Source organism: Canis lupus, chromosome 2, assembly GCF_011100685.1.
Source record: "Canis lupus familiaris isolate Mischka breed German Shepherd chromosome 2, alternate assembly UU_Cfam_GSD_1.0, whole genome shotgun sequence".
Classification (NCBI taxonomy): Eukaryota; Metazoa; Chordata; class Mammalia; order Carnivora; family Canidae; genus Canis; species Canis lupus.
The window spans coordinates 61,165,615-61,188,375 of record NC_049223.1 but is presented as its reverse complement, the minus strand read 5'-3'; the positions used below and the strand labels follow the sequence as shown (position 1 = coordinate 61,188,375).

The 22,761-nt window shown below is 39.2% G+C and overlaps 1 protein-coding gene across 9 annotated transcripts in view; it reads left to right on the top strand.

Moving 5' to 3' along the window:
• The window catches only part of FTO (FTO alpha-ketoglutarate dependent dioxygenase), a 428,690-nt gene that overhangs the window by 160,158 nt on the left and 245,771 nt on the right, over nt 1-22,761 (top strand). For all 9 annotated transcript variants that reach the window (XR_005355776.1, XM_038531033.1, XM_038531032.1 and 6 more), the window contains exons 5-7: nt 6,576-6,655; nt 13,869-14,012; nt 21,475-21,594. Coding sequence is in view for 8 of the 9 variants with exons in the window: in XM_038531033.1 (XP_038386961.1) it covers nt 6,576-6,655; nt 13,869-14,012; nt 21,475-21,594 (344 nt within the window). In the remaining variant the exon portion in view is untranslated. The remainder of the gene's footprint in view (nt 1-6,575; nt 6,656-13,868; nt 14,013-21,474; nt 21,595-22,761) is intronic.

Below are 22,761 nucleotides of genomic sequence, written 5' to 3'. Positions count from 1 at the left end.
GGCTATTTTGGGTTTTTGCCTCACTATAGAAACTGTAGAATCAGTTTGTCAAAATCCACAAAATAACTTATTGGGATTTTGATTGGGATTGCATTGAATCTATAGATCAAGTTGGGAAAAACTGACATATTGACAATATTGAATCTTTCCATGAACATGAAATATCTCTCCATTGTTTAGTTCTTTGATTTCATTAGGGTTTTTGGTTTTCCTTTTTTTTTACTTTTTTCTTTATTTTTTAGTAGAGAGAAGGAAAACAGGGAGAGAGAGAATCTTTCAAGTAGGATCCAGTCTCCCACTATGGAGGCTGACTTGGAGCTTTCTCAAAAGCCTGAGATTGTAACCTGAGCCAAAATCAAGAGTCAGATGCTTAACCAACTGAACCTCCCAGGCGCTCCTTTGGTTTTCTTTATGTAGATCCTTGTACATATTTTGTTAGAATTTATATCTAAGTATTTTATTATGGGGGATGCTAATATAATTGGTAATAAATTTTTACTTTCAAATTCCACTTACTCATTAGGAAACTGATTGACTTTTGTATATTAAGCTTATATCCTACTGCCATGCTAAAATTGCTTATTAATTCCAGGAGAGTTTTTTGTTGTTGATTCTTTTGGATTTCCTACAGAGACAAGTCATATCATCTGTGAAGAAGGAGTTTTATTTCTTCCTTCTCAATCTGTATACCTTTTTTTTTTTTTTTTTGGCTGATTTCATTAAACACTTCCGGTGTGCTATTGAAAAGGAATGATAAGAAGAGACATTCTAGGGATCCCTGGGTGGCTCAGTAGTTTAGCGCCTGCCTTAGGCCCAGGGCGTGATCCTGGAGTCCCAGGATCGAGTCCCACATCAGGCTGCCTGCATGGAGCCTGCTTCTCTGCCTGTGTCTCTGCCTCTCTCTCTCTCTCTCTCTCTCTCTGTCTCTCATGAATAAATAAATAAAATCTTTAAAAAAAGAGAGAGAGAGAGAGAGAGAGAGAGAGAGAGAGAGAGAGAAAAGAAACATTCTGGCCCTGTTCCCTATCTTAGTGAGAAATCAAGTTTAAATATGATGTTAGCTGTAGATTTTTTTATAGATGATCTGTGTAACATTGAACAAATTACTCTCTAGTCCTAGTTTACTAAGTGTTTTTATTATGGATTTGTGTTGGATTTTGTCAGATTTTTTTTCTGCATCTATTGATATGATCATGTGATTTTTTTCTTTAGCCTGTTGATGTGCTGGGATATATTTATTGATTTTCAAATATTGAGCCAGCCTTGCATACCTGGATAAATTTCACTTGATAGTTCTGTATAAGTCTATAAGATGTATATAAAAGTATATAAAATATATATTATTGGTTTCTATTTTCTGGTATTTTGTTGAGGATTTTTGCATTCGTGTTCTTGAGAGATACTAGTTTGCAGTTTTCTTTTCTTCTGATATCTTTGTCTGGTTTTGGTATTAGGGTATTTTTGGTCTCATAGAGTGAATTAGGACGTCTTCCTTCTTTTTTCTTGTGGAAGAAATGGTAAAGAATAGATATAATTTTCTCCTTAAATGGTTGGTAGAATTTACCAGTGATCCCATATGGGCTTGATGCTTTCTGTTTAAGAAGGTAATTAATTTTGACTCAGTTTCTTCAGTACACATAGGCCTATTCAGATGATCTATTTCTTATGTGAGTTTTGGCAGATTGAATCTTTCAAAGAATTGATCCATTTCATCTATATTTTTGAATTTGTAGACAGAGAGCTGTTCATAATTTTACTTTATTTGCCTTTTAATATCCATAGGATCTGCACTGATGTTCCCTTTTGTATTTCTGGTATTAGTAATTTGTATTTTTCCTTTTTTTTCTTAGCCTGGACAGAGGCTTATTGATTTTATTGATCTTTTCAAAGAACCAGCTTTGTTTCATTGACTTTCTCTGTTGATTTTCTGTTTTTTATTTCATTGATTTGTTCTAGTTATTTTTTTTTACCTTTAGATTTAATTTGCTCTCCTTTTTCTAGTTTTCTAAGATTGAAGCTTATATTACAGAATTTAGATCTTTTTTTTTGTAATGTATGCATTCAGCATGTTAAATTTTTCCCTTTGAAGTGCTTTTGCTGCAGCTCACAAATTTTGATGTTGTATTTTTATTTTCATTTAGTTGAAAATACTTTAAAATTTCTCTTGAGATTTCTCCTTTTTTATTTTAAAAAAAGATTTTATTTATTCATGAGAGACACAGAGATACAGAGACATAGGCAGAGAGAGAAGCAGGCTCTATGCAAGAAGCCTGATGTGGTATTTGATCCCAGGAATCCAGGATCATGCCCTGAGCCAAAGTCAGATGCTCAACCGCTGAGCCACCCAGGGGTCCCGAGATTTCTTCTTTTACTATGTTATTTAGAAGTTGTTTAATCTTTTAAGTATTTTAAGATTTTCTAGCTGTCTTTTTGTTAACTGATTTGTGATTTAATTCCTGTATGGTCTGAGAGCAGACATTGTATGATTTCTAATCCTTTAAATTTGGGTTGTTTTTATGTTTGTTTTGTTTTTTATTTTGTTCTGGTCCCAGAATGTGGTCTATCTTGGTAAATGTTCCATATGAGCTTGAGAAGAATATGTATTTAGCTCTTTTTGGATGAAGTAGTCTACAAATGTCAGTTATATCCAATTGATTGATGGTATTCTTGAGTTCAGCTGCGTCCTTATTGATTCTGTACTTAATGGATCTGTCCTTTTCTGATAGGAGATGTTGAAGTTTCCAACTATAATAGTGGACTTGTCTATTTCTCCTTCTGTTTTTATTTTTTTAAGATTTTATTTATTTATTCATGACAGACATACACACAGACACACAGAGAGGGAGAGAGAGAGGCAAAGACATAGGCAGAGGGAGAAGCAGGCTCCATGCAGGAAGCCTGATGTGGGACTCGATCCCAGAACTCCAGGATCATGGCCTGGGCCAAAGGCAGATGCTCAACCGCTGAGCCACACAGACATCCTTCTCCTTGCTGTTGTATTAGATTTGCTTCATATAATTCAGCTCTCTTTCAAGGCACGTACACATAAGAATTGCTATATCTTCACGAAGGATTGACTCCTTTATCACTTTGTAATGCCCTTTTTATCCTTGATAATTTCTTTGTTTTGAAGAAACAAAGACTGAAATTCATATAGGTGTTCCAGCTTTGTTTTGATTAGTGTTAGCATAGAATGTCTTTCTCCCCTGCTTTATTTTTAGTTTATATGTGACCTTATACTAAGTGAATTTCTGTAGACAACATATAAATAGTTGGGTTTTGGCTTTTTATCCACTCTGCCAATCTCTGTCTTTTAATTGATATATTTACTCCTCTGACATTGAAAGTGGCTATTGATATAATTGGTTTAATAGCTACCTTATTTGTTAATATTTTCTATTTGTTGCTCTTATTCTTTGTTCTGATCTTTTTCTTTGGCCATCATTTCTTCAGATAATTTTTTTCAGGTAATTTTTTTCTATCCTTCTTCTTCTTCTTTCTTCTTTCTGCTTTCTTCTTTCTTCTTCCTCTTCTTCCTCTTCTTCCTCTTCTTCCTTCTTTTTTTAAGATTTATTTATTTAGGGGCACCTGGATGACTCAGTTAAATGTCTGCCTTTAGCTCAGGACATGGTTTCAGGGTCCTGGGATTGAGCCCTGCATCAGGCTCCCTGCTCAGTGGGGAGTCAGCTTCTCCCTCTTCCTCCACTCCTCCCCCTGCTCGTGCTCTTTCTCTGTCTCTCTCAAATAAATAAAAATCTTAAAAAAATTTTATTTATTTGAGAGAGAGCATGTGCACACAGGAGCAAGAGAGAGACACAAAGGGAGAGGAGAGAGAAAATCCAAGCAGACTCCACGGTGAACACAGAGCCTGATGCAGGGCTTTATCCCATGACCTCTGAGATCATGACTTGAGCTGAAACCAAGAGTCATATGCTTAACTGGCTGAGCCACCCAGGTGCCCTGTGTCATTCTCCTCTTCTGAGAATCAAATTATATTTATGTTAAACTGATCAGTAGTATCTCATAGGTCATTGATGCCCTTTCATTTATCTTAGTCTTTTTTTCTCTGTGTGCTTTATTTTTTGGTAGTTTTTATTTCTGTGTATTCTAATTCACTGGTTTTTTTTCTGCAATGTCTAAAGTGCTGTTTATTTCATTCAGTGTAATTTTTAAATTTCAGATATTACATTTTTCATCCTTAGAAGCCTCATTTTATTTACTTATATATATGAAAGATGTGTATATGTGAAAGAAGAGAGTGATATGTATACATCTTATATATACATATGTGTCATGTATCATGTATGTCACATCTTTCATTGCTCTGTTACTATTTTTCTTATAATATTTTATTTTTAAAAAATATTTATTTATTTATTTTAGAGAGAGAGAGAGAGCATGAGCAGGGGAAGGGTCAGAAGGAGAGGGAGAGAAGCAGACTTCCTACTGAGTGCAGAGCCTGATGTGGGGCTCAACCCTATGATCATAGCCTGTGCCGAAACTAAGAGTCAGATGCTTAATTGACTGAGCCATCCAGGTAGTCCTATGAGATTTTATTTTTAAGTAATCTTTATATCCAACATGGAGCTCAAACTTATTACCCTGAGACCATGAGTCATAATAAGCTCTACCAACCAAGCCAGCCAGGTACCCCTCTTCTCTGTTACTTCTTGAGTGGATGCTAGATTTGTGAATTTTTTTTTGTTAGGTATCTGATTTTGTTAAATTCTTTTAAATAGTGTTAGACTTTGCTCCAATGACTAGTTAAAGTATTTGGAATAACTTGGATACTTTTGAGGCTTGCTTTTAAGCTATTAAGTGGATCTAGGGCAGCCTTTGATGAACTAATTTGGCTCTACTGCTAAGTTGTTGCTTTTCCAAGGACTCTAACCCATTATCTCATAGTAGGTGCCATTCTAGCTGCTGAGAACACAAAATATCCTCAGCCTTACATGAGGTCTGAGATTTTTCAGCCTATCATTTGCTGGTGCTTGTTTTCTTGCTCTTGGGAAGCTTTCATTCACAAGTGGACAGGTCAGTGCTTAGCCACAGATTTGAAGAAACTCTTCTGCAGATATTTACTTGTTTTCTCTTTGTACAGGTTCTCCTGTTCCAGTATTCTGTCTTACAAATCCTTGTTGCCTGGCTTTCCTAAACTCTAGTCTCTGTCTTCACAACTCAACAAGAGGGAAAACTGAAAACTCTGGGTTCTGTCTGACTCCCCCTTTCCATTCTAGGTAGTAAGCTAGGGCAATCTTAGGGCTCACCTATTTTGTTTGTCTTTGGGATTGTATCTTGCTCTGTTTTCCAGTGTCAGAAACATTTGTTTCCTATTTTTGTTTTCTTTTTTTTTAAATGTATTTATTCATGAGAGACAGAGAGAGAGAGAGAGAGAGAGAGAGGCAGAGACACAGGCAGAGGGAAAAGGAGGTTGCCTGCGGGGAACCTGATGTGGGACTCAATCCTGGATCCTGGGATCACGCCCTGAGCCAAAGGCAGATGTCCAACTGCTGAGCCATCCAGGTGTCCCTACTTTTGGTCCATTTTTATAGTTGTTTAAGGTAGGAAGGCAAACCTTGTCACTGTTACTCCAGAATGTCCAGAAGCAGGAGACCTTCGGCTGACATTTTGCATTTCCATTATTTTGTTTAAAAGTTAATTTTAATGATATGATGGTTTTCTGCCTTTTGGTTTAAATCATTATGAGTGTTGGTATCTTGGTAAGAAGCCTCACTTGCCTATTTAGGAAATCACACACTGCTGGGGACCAGTACTGTTTCCTTCTCTTCTTTGTAATAGAGAAAGTGGTGTCCTAAGCAGAGGTGATAGAGATTTTGCCTGACATGTGGCATCATTTCTTAGAATACACAACAACTTGGCCATTGGTTTTTCTTCCACTGCGTGTGGTTTTAGGCTTATTCTTTAGCTGATGAATTCACCACCTACTCCATTCTTGGGTTGTGAATCCATAGGCTAGAATTCTTTTCTGAGAGCCAAAACTTTGCAACTGCTGAGTTGGTTGGTTTTTTGCCTGGAAAATTGTTAGGGTAAAGTTGATACTTTGATTGGGGAGAGAAAAAGGCAGATTTTCAGATGAAAGCTGTTCCACCCTAAATAGTATAAAAAGGTTTTGGCTTATTATCTAAAGGCATGGGTAGAATTTGATGTATCATGAGAAAGAGAAAGAAGTTCATAAAGAGTAAAACTTAGTGGTGAGTGGTGATCGTAAGACTACACGTAAGTAGGATAACCATGTACTCTTTTGGCTAAAGACAATCCAGGTTTACACCTGTTGTCCTGGAATAATTAACATCCCCTTTCACTCTTGGAAGTGTCATGGTTTTGATGTCTATACATATACTTTATTTATATATATGCAAAGTCATCCTAGTTATAAAGAATGGTTTAAAGAATACAAAGTAGATGTTAATTCCTCAGTTATTGTTGTTCTTGAATGATGGATTTACTGTTTACTTTGTATTTTTGTTGAATAGTTTATAGTGACTAATAAATGTGTGTGTGTGTGTGTGTGGTTTTATTTTTTTATTTTTTAATTTTTGGTATTTTTCCTACAGATGATCTCAATGCCACCCACCAACACTGTGTTTTGGCTGGTTTACCACCTCGGTTTAGTTCCACCCACCGAGTGGCAGAGGTAAGTGTAAATAAAAATGTGATTCAAACTTAATTGGATGTGACAGCAGTGGTTGAATGAGCAATTTTGCATAGAGTTTTGGAAGAGTATTTGATAGGAAAATTGCTTCCATCGAACTTGACTTTAGCCTTTATTTACTTGCTTTTTTAACTTTGAGTTGTGTTGGATACAGTTTTTAAGAGAATATTCATAGCATGGGATAAGTATATTTTGCTTCTTTGGGGTTATGTTTCTTGGAGAAGGTAAAATGCTATTGGCAGATATTGCTAGTTAGATTTTCTAAGGGGTTTATATCTGTCAAGGTCAAGGACAGGAGATGACCAGAAGCAGATGGGGGGGATTTGTGCGCTTGTGTATATGCTGGCTATGACCGGGCTCTGATGGTTGAGAATTTACATTTCTCTTAACTTTTTGGTCAGGCTTCTGGTCATATGTGAATATAAATTAAGGAGAGAGTTACAGTGGTGCCAGGGAATTTCTGAGCTTCCCTGTTGTGTCCATAAACCAGACTTTATTGCTAAATTCTGCTACCACTTGCAGTGTGGCTGATGGTCAGCTGATTAGACCGGTTCAGAGTGGAAAGTTAAGAGGTGGGAAATACTTAACAGTTACCCTGGAGTACTGTGTGATCGGTTAAGGAGGGTTCCAGACAGCAGGGGAATAATCATGAAAAGGACTGCAGGTTGACCTTGAATCCAAACTTGTTATCTATGCTTTGCTTTGTAGATTGACTTTTCATTATACCACAGGGAGGACCGAGGTGGGAAGTTGAACAGAAGGGATAGTACAAAGTGGCAGGAAGCACAAGCACAAGACCTTCTCAGTCTGAGTCTATAAGGCAGTGGCATGTCCTTCGGGAATTAAATAGCTTTTCTCGTGGTCTGGTCATGTTGCTGTGGGGTAGAGAGGGCATGAGTGTCTACTAAATTAAGATACCATCAAGCCCATGAACCACTCCTTTGTCCCCTTCCCCTTTTCTCCCTGGCCCCTTCTCTTCCATTTGCTCTTTTCCTTTTCTCCCTTGCCCTTCTCTTCCATTTGCTCATCTAAATACTTGAGTCCCTGTGACATGTTTAGCCGCACAACGGGCTTGAGAGAGAGAGCCGTCAACATCATCAATGTGACATCTGTGGACACTACCTTTGTTGAACCTTCCATTTTAACTGGGAAGCCAGGTACCAAACAAACACACAGATAATGATAAAAGAGACCTGGAAGTAAGTTCTGTTAGACAGTTGAGAAGGAAGGAGTATAAGAATGAATGAATGCATGAATGGACAAACAAATGATTGAATGAACTCTTCATTGGATGCTTTCCCTGTGCTGGGCTCTTGGCTGATTCTCAAGCCTGGGTGATTTGGGGATGTCATTGCCATTAGTAGAAATGACCGTTTAAGACATTAGGGGAAGACAGTAGTTCATTCAATTTTAAACAGGCTGAGTTAGAGCTCCCCCATGGAACGGTCCAGCAGATAAATGCAAACAAGGGACAAAAATTCTCCTCCTCCACCTCCTGCAGTAGACATGCCTATACAGAAGCCACCAAAAGGGGCCCCCCAGAGGACAGTTTGAACAGTATCCCTGTGGTCTGGTTTCCTTTTTTCCAGGTGGACCAATTTTATTAGAGTAGCAGTGCTTTCAAAATATGCTGAGGTTCAGCATTTTCTGCTTAAGTCACAGCTGTATTTGTGTCTTCTAAGTTTTAGGCAACATCATGGGCACTAATTAACTTTTATATAAAGAAGCAGGTATATGTAGTGATGCTGTTGAGAGAAAAACATTATCTCAAATCTCTGTCTTTTACAGGCTTTGTACCCAAGTTCAGGCTACTAATTAGACACCTCTACTATGAATGATGTGACCATCTTGCTTTCTGTATTATAGATCAGGGTCAGCACACTATGCCCCGTGGACTAGCCAACTGTTTTTATAAATAAAATTTTAATTGAAACATAGCCACACGCATTTGATTCCATATCGTTTATGGCTGCTTTGGAGTTAACAATGGCAAAGCTGAATAGTTGGAACGAGACCTTAGGCCAGCAAGCCTGTAAGATTTACTATCTGGTCTTTTAAGAAAAAATGGACTAACTCTGTTTTATGTGATCTTATGTATACAGGCTTTAATAATCACCTAAAAGTAAAAAAAAACTTTTTTGAAACATCACCATTTTAATGTAACTTTTTATTTTTGTGAAGAGTAAAAAATGATAATGTTCAGTGTCAGTAAAGTTACAGTGCAACAGATACCTTCATATACTTCTAGAAGTTTTTCTAATTGATATACTTTTTGGAAAGCTATATGGGGATATGTATAAAGTACCATAAAAATATCTTTGATCTCATAACACTGTTTGGAAACCAAACCTAGGAAATAATTAAAAAGGAGTACACACACACTCACACATGTATAAAGATGTTTGCTTAGAGTGATTAAGAGTAGTGAAAAGTTAAAAAAAAAAAAAAAGAGTTGTGAAAAGTTAAACAGAACTTTAGTGCCTCTAGAGTATACGACTAGTAAATTAATATCGCCCCAATGAGCAACCACTGAAAATACTTATTTTGAATACTTAACACACAGAGAAAAACAGAATATACACTGATGTGTACATTCTGATTACAGCTGTGTAGACAAAGAATCATGTACAATAAAAACAATAAAAAAAGGTAAGGTGGGCGGCCGGTCGGCGGGGGCGGCCGCCGCCGCAGCCTCCCCGCCGGGGCCGCCGCGTGACCCCTCACGGCCCGAGCTGGCGGCGGCTCCCGGAGGAGGAGGAAGAGGAGGAGGAGGTGGAGCCGCCGCCGCTGCTGCTGCTGCTGCTGCTGTGCTGCCGCCGCCGCCCCGCCAGCCCGCGGGACGACGGCCGCCCCGCTCGGGAGGACAGCCCGGCCGCCTCCTCAGTTTACATATTCCCTGGAGGCTGCTGACTGAGAAAGGAACACGTCTCTCCCGAGCCTCGTTGCCTCCACATACCGGATGCGTCGACCTGGCCCCGCGAAGCTCCAGCCCTACTTCCTCAATCTATTAGAGACGGAGAAAGTTACTGAAACTGCATGGGATCCTGTATACAGGTGAACAGTAATCTACCCTCTTGAGATGGATGAAGAGAGTGAGAGCCTCTTAGATCAAGAGACTGATGGTGGGATCCCAGAGACCCCAGGAGCTTCCAATTAGCCATGCAGCCATCCTGTGTACAAATACATTCTCATCCTTCCCTAAAAAGGCAGAGACACAGTACCCCAACAGTCATGGTGCCATTATCTGGGAGTCAATGACATCATCTATCTCCATGCCTTTTTAGTTACTCCTTAAATTCAGTCACAGTCTTATCTGATTTTCTGTTATTAAAGACTAAATTTTAAAGTTAGCCTCCAACAAAACTTGTAACCAAATAATATAAGGAGAAAAAAAAAAAAAAAAAAAAAAAAAAAAGGTAAGGTGACAGGATTATGGTTTTTTCTATAAATTTTTATTTCATGTTAAATCATTGTTGTAATAAAAGAGGGAAAATTTTTTTTCTAACATGAAGGTTACATTATTATTTCCATCCAGAGAGGAGATAGGAAATATCTATGATTTGAGGGCAGTGTTGTAGTCCTTACTTATTTTTACTAGAAGTCCTCACTTTTATTTTATGAATGTTTTCTCCTTCATCCAGAATTAACATGGCATGTTTTATCTGTGCCACACAAAATGATTTGTTATTTTCTGTCTCTTCAAAATACATTAGAAACAGATTGTCTTAAGGAAGTGATGTTCTGAATTTCATATTAGTTAAATCAGAAGAAATCTATTTAGTTTTTTTATTACATGTGACTAGATTATATCTGATGGCTCTTGACCTTTATTGGATTTTTTCTTTCTTGTTGGAACAGAAGAAATCTGTTCTCCTGAATATCCTTTATTAACTTAAATTTTATGTATAATTATATTTTGAATAGGTAGCCACTCAAATGGTTCAAAATGCAAAAAGTACCCAAGAAATAGATAGTTTAATATCTGTTTCTTCTAAAGCCAACCAGCTCCTCTTTCCTACTAGCAACCAGTGTTATCAGCTTCTTGTTATCCTTTCTGTGATACTTAGTACATATACAAGCAAATATTTGTTCAATTAAAAACATTTTTTGTACAAGTAGTAGTCTACATACTATTCTGCACTTTTGTTTTAGTAAGGCTTGGTAATAACTACTTAGTAGTAAGTAATTCATACCTTGGGGTAGGCAGTGATTTTTTTTAAGATATGACACCAAAAGCACAAACAACCAAAGAAAAAATAGATAATTTGGACTTTACCAAAGTGAAAAACTGTTATGCTTTAGGGGCTCCTGGGTGGTGCAGTTGGTTGGGTGTCCAACTCTTGGTTTCAGCTCAGGTCATGATCTCAGGGTTGTAAGATTGAGCCTTGTGTTGGGCCATGTGCTCAGCGTGGAATCTGCTGGAGATTCTCTCTCTCCATCTCCCCACCCCCCAATGCTCTCTCTCTCTCTTTCTCTCTCTAAAATAAATAAATAGGGGCACCTGAGTGGACAGTCAGTTAAGTGTTGAACTCCTGGTTTTAGCTTAGGTTGTGATTTCAGGGTTGTGAAATCAAGCCCCGCTTGGGCTTCATGCTCAGCAGTGAGTCTGCTTAAGACTCTCTCTGCCCCTCCCCCCGTTCTCTCTTTCTCTGTCTCTAATAGGTAAATAAATCTTTTAAAAAAATGAATCTAAAAAAAAAAACTATTAGGTTTCAAAATGTTCCATCAAGAAAGTGGAAAGAGAAGTTAGAGAATGTGAGAAAGTATTTTCCCTTCACTTATGTCACAAGGTACTTGTGTGTTTAGAGTATATCAATAACTCTTACAAACTAATAATTAAAAAGATAAATAATCCAGTTTTTTAAATGATAAAAGATCTGAATAGACATGTCTGCAAAGAAGGTGTACAAGTGGCCAATAAGCACACAAAAAGATGTTTGAACATCATTAGTCATCAGGGAAATGCAAATCAAAATCACAGTGAGTTACCACTTCACATCCACTAGAGTAGCTACAGTCAAAATCACAGTAACAAGTATTCATGAAGATGTGCAGAAATTGGAACCCTCATGCACTGCTGGAGGGAATATAAAATGGTTCAGCCACTTTGGAAAAGAGTCTGATCCTTCCTAAGAATTCTACATAGCGTTACTTCATAACTCAGCAGTGCCATAGTTGAGAGAAATGAAAACCTGTACATGAATATTCTTAGCAGCCTGACTCATATTAGGCAAAAGGTGGGAATAAGCCAAAGGTTCATCATATAATGAGTGTAAAACCAAAAGTGGTATATCCATACAATCACATATTACTTAGTGATAAAAGGGAGGGAATTGTCGATACAGGCTACAACATGGATGAACCTTGAACTACCATGCTCAGTGAAAGAAGCCCGCCATAAAAGATCACCTGTTGTATGATTTTATTTATACGAAAGGTCAAGCATAGCCAGACCAGTGGTCATAGAGAGTAGATTCGTAGTTGTCTGGAGCTGGGAAGCTTGGCAGAAAGAGGCAGGTGACTGCTAAGGGGTACAGTTTGTTTTGGGGAGGTGACAAAAATGTTCTAAAATTAATTGTGGCGATTGTTGCATAACTCTGTGAATATACTAAAAACAAAAAATTTCATGTTTTCAGTGTGTGACTTCTCTGACATGTGAATTATGTCTCAATAAAGTTGTTACCTGCCCCTGTCAAAAAAACAGGCTTCGTTATAGGTTCTGTACAAGAGATAAAACTCTGTACGCCCAGAAAGAAAAGCATCCCCATCCCCTTACTTTTGGCTGCAAGTGCGGCTTCACTGTAGTTTATTTAACGAGCCTGCTATTAATGGGGAATTTAGGTTGTTTCCAGTCTTTTGTAATAAATGTCATTGTGATTAGTAACCTCTTACTTGGGTCACTCCATACCTGGGAAAGTAAAGGTGTGAGTAGAGCATGTTTATAGATACAACGTCATTTTAAGAGCAGTTGTAGGAGTGGTTCTGGGACAAAAGTGAGTGGTGATTCAGCTTCACTTTTTGTTTTTTTCTTTGTAGCAGCTTGGAGCTGTTGGGCTCCCAGCACTCTTAGATCTTTATATTAAAATACATATTAGTCAGGCTTCTGTTTTTGGCACCATAACTTTATTTTTCTCAGGCTTATCCATGACACACTGTGTAAAATGGCAGTAACCATACAAATAATTTTTGTACCAGGGCATTAGCCTTCAAGGTTATTTCTAAGGGATCTGCTTAAGTTATAAATATTAAAATAAAAATACTTTGGGGATACATTTTCCTCATTGGGCCTAAAGGATATATTTATAGCCTGCTTTTTATCATTCTAGGAAATCATGTTGCCATTAAAGCCAACGGATGCACACTTCCATCTGCATCCTTTTCTTTTCTGACATATAGCATTCAAAGGAGGAGTTGTCCATTTGACCTCTGTTTTGCTCCCACAGACAAAGAGAGGGATGAACTAGTTATCTGTGCCCTTGCCAATACAAAGGTACTAAGTTATGCCTTTGAACATGCCTTGAGGGCATGAACTACATAGTCTTCATTATTTGAAGAACCTATCCTGCCAAAGACTGCAACTACTTGGTGTATGGTTTTTGCAGGAAAGGAAAATGAGTTCTTTGCTTGGTGTTTATAACTTCAAATTTTTTCCCTGCCATTACTGTTCTGTTTTGTAGGCTGTTGAACCAATCAGTCTGGTTACCTTTCTTTCCCATTGTTAGGTTCAGGGCACTTATAATAAAGCCAGTGTCTTTGACTTCCTGGCTAATTATTTATTTATCCAAAAACTACCTTACTAAGTTTCTTTTACATTTAGGACTTGGTTCTAGATGCTGTAGTATATGTAGAAAAATATATATAATAAAATGTGTGTGTGTGTGTGTGTATGTATGTATATATGTACATTTATGTCTGCATATATGTACATGGCTTTAGCTTCAGGGAGCCTACTGTTTAGGGATATAAGGCCCACATAAGAAAATCAGCAAGAAGAGTGGCCCAGGTGAGGCCAAGCTGGCAACACAGAGCCCAGTGAGTAGGCCACTTTAGTAATTCTTAAGTTTGAGTATGCACTGAGCTGTGGGGGCAACAGATGAATGTACAGAAAAGGGGCAAATGTGAACATCCTTGGGAAGTAATGTATGATGAACTTGGATTTTGCTTATAATCTCGGTTGCTGGTTCTGTTTCTGCAGTGCTCGACCGGAACCTTGGATTATATTTTACAGCGCTGCCAGCTGGCTCTGCAGAATGTCCGTGATGAGGCAGACAATGGTGATGTTTCTTTGAAATCCTTTGAGCCTGTAGTTCTGAAACAAGGAGAAGAAATCCACAATGAGGTGAGACTTTCAAGAACTGGGAAGCTATGTGCAAGCTAACAAGTTGATCTGCCATAATTTTATATGAGTATGAGCCCTGAAATTCCTCAGTGAGGGACAAAGAGCAGTTTAATTACTTAGGAGAACAGCAGTAGTTGGAGTATCAGCATTTTTGTCCCAGTTCTGGAAGCCTCTCTTTCAACAGGGCAATGCAAAGTGGGCCTATAATGTGGGTATATGGAGGGATTGTGTTATAGGAGAGGAACCTTAGCAAAGGGAAGCTGAATCTTTTATAATAGGTAGTAGGTGATCCTGATCTTTGCTCCAAACAAGATACAGTCTTTATCCTTCAAGTCTGTTAGCATCCTTGCCCTTTGTTCTAGAGGGCAAACTATATCTTCCAGGCTTCACCATATCAAACATTCTTGCAATAGGAGGCTGAGATAGAGGGAAGTTAGTGCCTTGCTCACAAGACCTGCAGAAACACAGGACTCATGAAGAGTAGTCTTCCTGCAAAGACAAATGGGAGTCATAGGTGGACCATAAGAGCAAGCAACAGTGCCTTGCTTTTTATTTGCAAAGTGAGGTGAAGTTCTGCAGTGTGTCAGAACAGCAGGTCTGGATCCCACCAGCCAATGTTTCACAAGCTTTGCTATTCTCAGTAACACCCTTTCCACTTTTGCTTTATCTTTGGATTGTACATGTTGTCTATTTAATACATTTAAAAACTGAGCTCATTTTTTTTAAAAGATGTATTTATTATTTGAGAGAGAGAGAGAGAGTGGGTGGGGAGAGAGAATCCCAAGTGTATTGTCTACTGAGCGCAGAGACCAACACAGGGCTGGATCCTAAGACCCTGAGGTCATGACCTGAGCCAAACCAAGAGTCAGATGCTTAACCAACTGAGCCATCCAGGCACCCCATAACTCAGCTCATTTTTTATGTAAATAAATTTCTTTGAAAAGGAAGCTTTGTATTACCAATTCAAGTAAAAGCCATTATCACTAGCCAAAAGAATAAGGAACCAGAAAAATCTCGCCAGTGAAAACAGCAGTGTTACCACCTTCCTGCAGATGCTCTTGCTGGGAGGAGGCTCTGAGCCTGAGGTTTCCATTATCCATGGGAGAAAAAGGGAAATTCACATACAACTCCATACATTTTCTAACAGTCATTGAATTTTATACTTAAAATGGATGAATTTTGTTGTAAATTAAAACAAAACAAAAAAATATTAAAAGAAAAAAGTTATTCAGGTGAGAGAGAACCATTGAAGACTGTCAACAATCTCCGACTTTCTCTTTGCTAGAACTGGAAGGATTGATGGAGAATTTAGAATATAAACATGTTCTCTTTCGTCCTTTCAACAAGTAATGACTGGCTGTGTGCCTGGTACTCTTCTGTGTGCTTTAGGATATACTGGTAAGTAAAACAGTTGTTCTAGTACAGGAAGATGACAAATAATAAATTTAATGCCTCTGTTCATCAGGTTGTGTGTTAGCTAGAGAGAATTGGAAAATGTTCCCACTGACAAGATGTGCCATGAGCAGGGGCTTGAAGACGATGAGAAGTGAGCTATATGGATATCTGGGGAGTATGAATTTGGGCAGAAGGAGAAGCCACTGCATAATCTGTGGGAGAATACTTGACGTTTCCAGAGTAGGTGAGGAACAGTCTAGTTTGAATGGCATAAGTGGGGCTGTGAGTGACAGGACATGGGTCACAGAGGTGGTATTGGGGACCTGAGAGCAGCAGATCGGATCAGTCCTTGGAGGTCCCTGTAAGGACAACCACTTTCCAGTTGACTCAGAGGGAAATGGGGAGTCATTGAGGGGTTTGGAGCAGAAGAGAAACGGCGCTTCCACAAATGTCATATAATGTCTTCAAAGAGATAATTAGATGGGGATCCCGGAGTGGCTCAGTGGTTTAGTGCCTGCCTTCAGCCCGGGACGTGATCCTGGAGTCCCGGGATCAGGTCCCATGTCGGGCTCCCTGCATGGAGCCTGCTTCTCCCTCTGCCTGTGTCTCTGCCTCTCTGTGTCTCTCATGAATAAGTAAATAAAATCTTAAAAAAAAAAACAAAAAACCCAAAGAGATATTTAGGATCTTATGAACTGTGCCACACTTGATGAAACATTGCCATAATGTGCAGAACCAAAGGCAAAGAAATTCTTCCTTTTGAGGAAATAATAATCACTTCTGATGCTCATAAGCTGCACTTAGGACTGACTTTCTTCCCTTCCTTGTGCCTGATAAGTATCCCATTTTCTCTCCTCCCTGTCCTTACTAGAGACATTGCTGATAGCTAGAACTTCAAGAAAGATAAGCGTTTATGGGCCTAGTGACCTCATTGAATTAGGCTTGGGAGCAAAGTGATGTCTTTTTCCATATTTGTAGTAAAGAAATTCTAATCTGGAAATGTAGTCTTCTCAATAGACCTTGTAATGTTAGGATTTGGGCTAGCAGAATGGGTGCTCTCTTAAATACCCTTGTGGGCTGTTTTTGCCTCCTTCTGGTCTTCTTCTGTGACTGACATGTTTTGTTATCATTCACGAGTGGGGGAAATCTGTAAAATCACCATGTTTATCTAACAGTAGAATATTGTCATCTGAACCCATTAGCTTCGGGAAGTGGCTGGCTGCTTTTGACATTGTATACGTTAGCCAAGTGGGATAGAGATGTGTCAGAAACTTTAGCCCCTTTAGACCGGTCTAGGGGTGAAGGGATAGAGAGAGATCTGGAATCTAAATAGTGTGTGTGCTCATCGTGTCCATTACCCCAGTCTTTGATTCCTCAAGGCCATCCCCTGAGAGAATGAATTCCATATGTCAAGGCATATTGTCAGATACTGTTCTTTCGCCATACACGGTGGCCTGGGTTGGAGCGCTGGCATGCTCACTTTCTACCGTGTCCCATTGTTAAGCAATAGCACACATGTCCATAATAGTTCCCTTGGGTTCCTTATTGTTTGCTTTCTCCTCTTTCTTAAAAGCCATGTGCCTTTGCTGCACCAATTATGGGACGAAGCCTTTGGTTTTATGTACTGCAAGCTTTCAGGCTATGTGGGTGTAGATGTGGCTTGTTTTCCTTAGATGGTTTCTAACTAAAAGAACTTTGGGAATTTTGGGGAATAGAACTGAGTACCTTCAGCAGATATTTTTTCCTAACTTAAGATACTTAGCAAAGATTTTTGTCCAGTTGGAAGCAGAATCTTCTTGCATGTTTTTAAATATTCTGTTTCCCTTTTTAAAACTAGCTTTGGTCTGGCTAGACCTGCATCTTTTAGAGCTAAAAGGGCCTTCGGAGTGTGGCTCTTGGTACATTGGACATCAGCATCTCTCCCTGGTCTAACATCTTGCTCAGTGAAATAACTTATTCCAGTTACTACAGTGAGACATTAACCCCCGTGGGCATGTGCACACTTCTCATGAGGGAATGTGTGAGCTGAGCTGGGACCAAACGGAGAGCCCAAACTAACTTGGCAGAAGAAAAGTAGCTGTCAGTTGTTTACCTGTGAGAGGCTGGAGATGATTTACAATATATGGTGATGTAGTAGCTCATAAATATGATTTGGAACTTTGCTACTGAATGCCTAAGGTAGGTGGGTTTCTTCCCCTTCAGACTTCCAGACATTTTTAGGAGAACAATTTTCCTTGACTGATCTTTTAGACTGTTCCAGGCAAAAGTTAGTTACGAGGGTTATAAGAGATGGCTTTCCGAGTCACATTTATGAAACTGACACTGCTGTGGACATGTTTTCATATTTCTCTGATGATTCAGATGTCACTTCAAGAACCTGCAAGGCCTCTAGGTTGTCAGTAGGCCCTGGGTAAATAAACACCTGGGGGCACTGCTTATCTTTGTATTGCAGTTGCTTAAAAGATTGAATAGCAGTGAATTTCCTTTAAGGGCATGTCCAAAATCTGGGAGTCTGGTTTAGAAGCATCACAAACTCCGAGGGCACCTCAAGAGAGTTCCTGTGTGTTGTCTCCCTGATGCTCGCATCTTGGGAGATCCACATCACCCGTGGAGCGTTCTTGGCCTGAAGTCAGCCATTCCCTTCCTGATGGTTTGTCTCTTATCTCTGCTCCGATAGTTATGAGCTTCCTGGGGGAATAGTACCCTGGAGAAGGGATGGAGACCCTACTCCTGTCACACTTAGGACTTTATTGGTCAGTTACCATGGTTGGTCTTTGATTTTCTTTTCTTTTCATTTTTAAATCCCTGAAGAAAATCAGGCTTCCATTCTATTCTGAATCCCGACCCCTCAGCTTTTGTGCAGCATCCATCCTGCAACTTTTCCTTTCTATTTCCCACAGTTTAGGGAGGAAAAATAAAAACTTTTTTTGCTTATTTAGTTTTTTGTTTTGGGTTTTTGTTTGTTTGTTTTTGTAACTTAAACTCTCAATCAAAGGGCTGAAACTATTTTTTTGCTTCCTTAATTAAGTTTAAGAAAGCAGCCAACGGCTTCTCTTGGCAGTGGGGGAAGTGGTGAGGGTGACATTTGCTTAAAATCCTGTAATGTTTCTTGCCCACAACACTGAAATGAAAAAGTCAGGTTATGGAGTTGAATAAAATGCATGCCAGTGGATTCGATGCCCAGAAAGATCATTATCTCCTGGGCAGTACTTCAGCTCATAAAATAAACCTCTGCTGGGATTGAATCCTCAGTGTTGAACTTTACTGACGGGCCTCGGTGGAAGGGGGGTGGGCATGAATTGACAGGGATGTTAAAACTTTTCCTGCCATGAAAATTTTATCAGATTGTGAGATCCTAGGGAGGACAACAAATTCTAGGCCTCATGTCTTGCTGAGTTTGCTTCCTTAGTATCTAGCAAGTGCCCGGCCTATAGTAGGCTGTTCATTATTCACCTACTAATGAACACCACAAACCTATGTGGTTATTAGGTAATTATCCTTATTTGTAGGTGACATAGCTATTTAGTAGTGGGGCCCTTATTCTTCCTCATGGCACTGTCTGGTTCAAATGGTGGCTGGGCATCTGAGGAGGAGGATGAAGTCAGGATTTATTAAAACGGACAAGCTCTTTCTTTGCTTTCTTGTCTGATAGCAGAGTTTCCAGGTATGCCCCTCTCCTACCTTCTGAGTTCTCATTTACTGAAATCTAAACTCATGTATACCTTGATAGGTTGAATGAACTATTTACATAGGGTACTCAATTTTCTTTCTTGGGACACCATTGTGGCTGGTGCTTACATGTTTTATCTTCAGCAATGGAAATAACCAGGCCCAAGATAGGAAGACCTTGTAAAACCTTTTCAGCTCTCCCTGACATAGGACATGATGCCATGCTGATCGGCTGTGCCTGTCACATGAACCAGTTTCATGAAAAATCTCTTAAAAACATCTTCTCTTGTAATAAAGTTCAGCCTGTATCTTCAGAGAAGTTGAACTACACTTATATTCGCTCTCCCTTCAAAGTAGTCACGTTTACTTCTGTTAAGAACTGTCTCTTAATACCACAGATAAGGTTCAGCAGCTATTGTCTTAATATTGTCTACATTCCTCATTTTTTTTTTTTTGTTTAAACAGCTTTGACTGAAATCAGTTCTACATATCAAACAAACATTTAGTTAATGTAAACTAAAACCCTTTCATATGACTGGGTGTTCTCAGGCTAGTTATTTGAGCCATTTTCACCATTGTTAAGTCTTCACAAGTTGCTTTTGTTTGCCTCATGAAAGTTCAATATGGATAAACACAAAAATTCTTTGTGGTAACAGGTAAAGGTTATAATAGTTTGTCTGTGTAGGGAACCCGATTACCTCAGCAAAGTCAGGTGACCCAACATTAAGCTGTGAAAGCTCTACATTTCTTTAGAGGATAGAGGTAAAAAGACCTTGTAGGATGAATAGTGTTGTACTTTAACAGTAAAATTGGATTTTTTCAAGTTGAAGATGAGTTTTAAGGATTTGGAAAGTGAACAAAAAACAGTTTCTTACCCTTCCAGAGCTTTTACCTCAGCCTATCACGTACATACACTGGAATTATTTCAGTTGCACGGGACAGAAAACTCAGCCTGAATTGGCTTAAATAGGAAAGACTTTAGGAACAGCTTGATCAAGAGCCAGGTGGTGTCAGCAGCACCTGGTTTTTATCTTTTTATCTTGCAGTTGCTTCTTACTGTGTTGTCTCCATTTTCCCCATTCGGTGGCAGAATGGTTGTTGAATACTCTTCCTGAATCTTCTCGGTCCCTAGACTTCCTGTGATTGAACGAACAGTGATTGCCCGCATACCCAATTCTGTGACTAGGGAAATGTGGTGGGCTGATTGGCTGACATTTGGATTGCACACTCTACCCCTGATACTAGGACTGGCACTCTCTCCTCAGACCTCATGGACTAGGGCTGGGGAAGGGGGTCAGTTAACAGATGAACAGTGGAATTTTGCTAGAATAGGAGGAATGCTAAGGGGGCAAATGATAACCATAATAATGACCATGGTAGGTTCATAGGAAGGAAAAGCAATTATTGGGATCCCTGGGTGGTGCAGCGGTTTGGCGCCTGCCTTTGGCCCAGGACGCGATCCTGGAGACCCGGGATCGAATCCCACGTCTGGCTCCCGGTGCATGGAGCCTGCTTCTCCCTCTGCCTGTGTCTCTGCCTCTCTCTCTCTGTGTGACTATCATAAATAAATAAAAATTAAAAAAATTAAAAAAAAAGAAAAACAATTATTAATGTCTTTGCTGTTTTTTCTACCTATTGTCACGTGCCCTGAGTTGAAAAGTAACAATTTGAATGGCTGTAGCTTCTTAATATGTGTCCCCACAATTAACTGTATTGTTTTGTTCTAAGGACTGGGATTCTCACCAGCTCCTCCTGGCCTATGGTAAATTCTTTATTTTTTATTTTTATTTTTTTTTTTGGTAAATTCTTTATTGATTTTAAATCTAAGAAACTTGAAATTGATTATCTCTTAATATGTGTTTCTGTGTTTTGCTCTAAATACAAGCCTTTAATAAAGATGTTTAATAAAAACCTATTTCGATTATATCTTCTCTATCGTACATAGTGCAGGCTGCTATATACTTTAGCATCTCAGTATTTGTGTTTTGTTTATCTGTTCTGTAAAATTTATTTTTATTAATTAATTTTTCTTCAGTATCTGTTGATGAATATAGTTTCCTCATGTCTGACTAATAAATGTGTTGGAGGACCCCTCCCCAGCCCAAGCTGGGTTGTCTTGCTAAGAGGACCTCAGTTTTAAGATTATTCTTTTCTTGGCTTTGTAGAAGTGCTCCAGAGACTCCAGGTTATATTGGAAACTGGTTAGGCTGAGCTTTTCTCACCCCTTCTCCCCTTGTAGCAGTGAAGTTACTGGAGGAGAATCGAGTGACAACATTATTGTCTTTGTCCCTCACAAAGGGCATTATTATTGTCTTTGTCCCTCACAAAGGGCATTATTATTGTCTTTGTCCCTCACAAAAGGGCATTATGACAGCTGCCTTCTCCTTATGGTCCACAGGTTGAGTTCGAGTGGCTGAGACAGTATTGGTTTCAAGGCAATCGATACAGAAAATGCACTGATTGGTGGTGTCAACCCATGACTCAACTGGAAGGACTGTGGAAGAAGATGGAAGGTGTGGTAAGTACATGAGGTCTCTGGCCATATTTTCTGGGGCGCTGTGCTGTGTGACTCCTCTGCTGCCTAATTCGCATACACAAATACATAATTCATTATTCAAAATTATTGAGTCAGGTAACACTTCGTAAGGAACGGCTCCGATTTTGTCAGTACAAGCTCAATTCAGAAGGGTGAGCATTTGGTCAGGTATTTTCAACAGACAAGACACCATGCTGGACACATACTAGGAAGCGACGAGGAGGGAAGAAGAGTGCAGCAATAAGATTTAAAATTCATTTGCATTTTCAGATGCACCAGGCACTGGTCTAAGGATTTTCCCCGTATTGACTTCTAAAATTCATACAACACTCCTACAGGGTGTAGAAACTCTTATGAGTCTTCAGTTATAGATGTGAAAACTGAGACATTGAGAAATTAAGTGCCTCACCCAAGGTCACAGCGTAAGCGGCTAAGCAAGATCGAGACCCAGGCCTTCTGGCTCATGCTCTTAACCACTACATTCAGTTTAACAAGCAGAGAGACATGAATGTAGCCAGGTGTTACATTAGTTAAAATGAAAGCCTGTGATAGAGATTTAAAAAAAAAAAAAAAATCACAGTCCAGAGGAGGGAATATTAAATTTGGACCACTGGACCTGGACTGCTGTGGACCAGCAGATGTGGCTTTTGGGGACTTTGGATGGGGAGGTATAGGGTCAGATAGGGCATTTGGAGAGGAACATCAGGCTCCAGGAAGTACACAAACAAGAGTGGAAGCGGGGAGGGACAGGGTGCTCAAAGCTAGGAGTCAGGGGATATAGTGGGAAGTATAGCTGGAAGGTGAGTGGAGGCACTTGCAAGTTTTGAATTAAGTCTTAATTTAAATAGTAGTAACAATAGCAGACTCTTATATGATACTTATTAAGTACCAGGCACTATTCTGAATGTTTTATATATAACTTATTTAACTTTTATGACAACCCCATAAAGTGTAGGTATGATGGTTCTCTATTTCATAAACCAGGAGACTGAACCACAAAAGGTTTACATAACTTCCTTAAGATCACACAGCCCCTAAAGTGAGGGAACTGGGATTTGAACTCAGTAAGGCTGGCCCTAGGGTCATGCCCTTCACTCCCTCCCTCTTCTGCCTCCAAACCTTTGGCTTTGGAACATCATGGGAAACTGA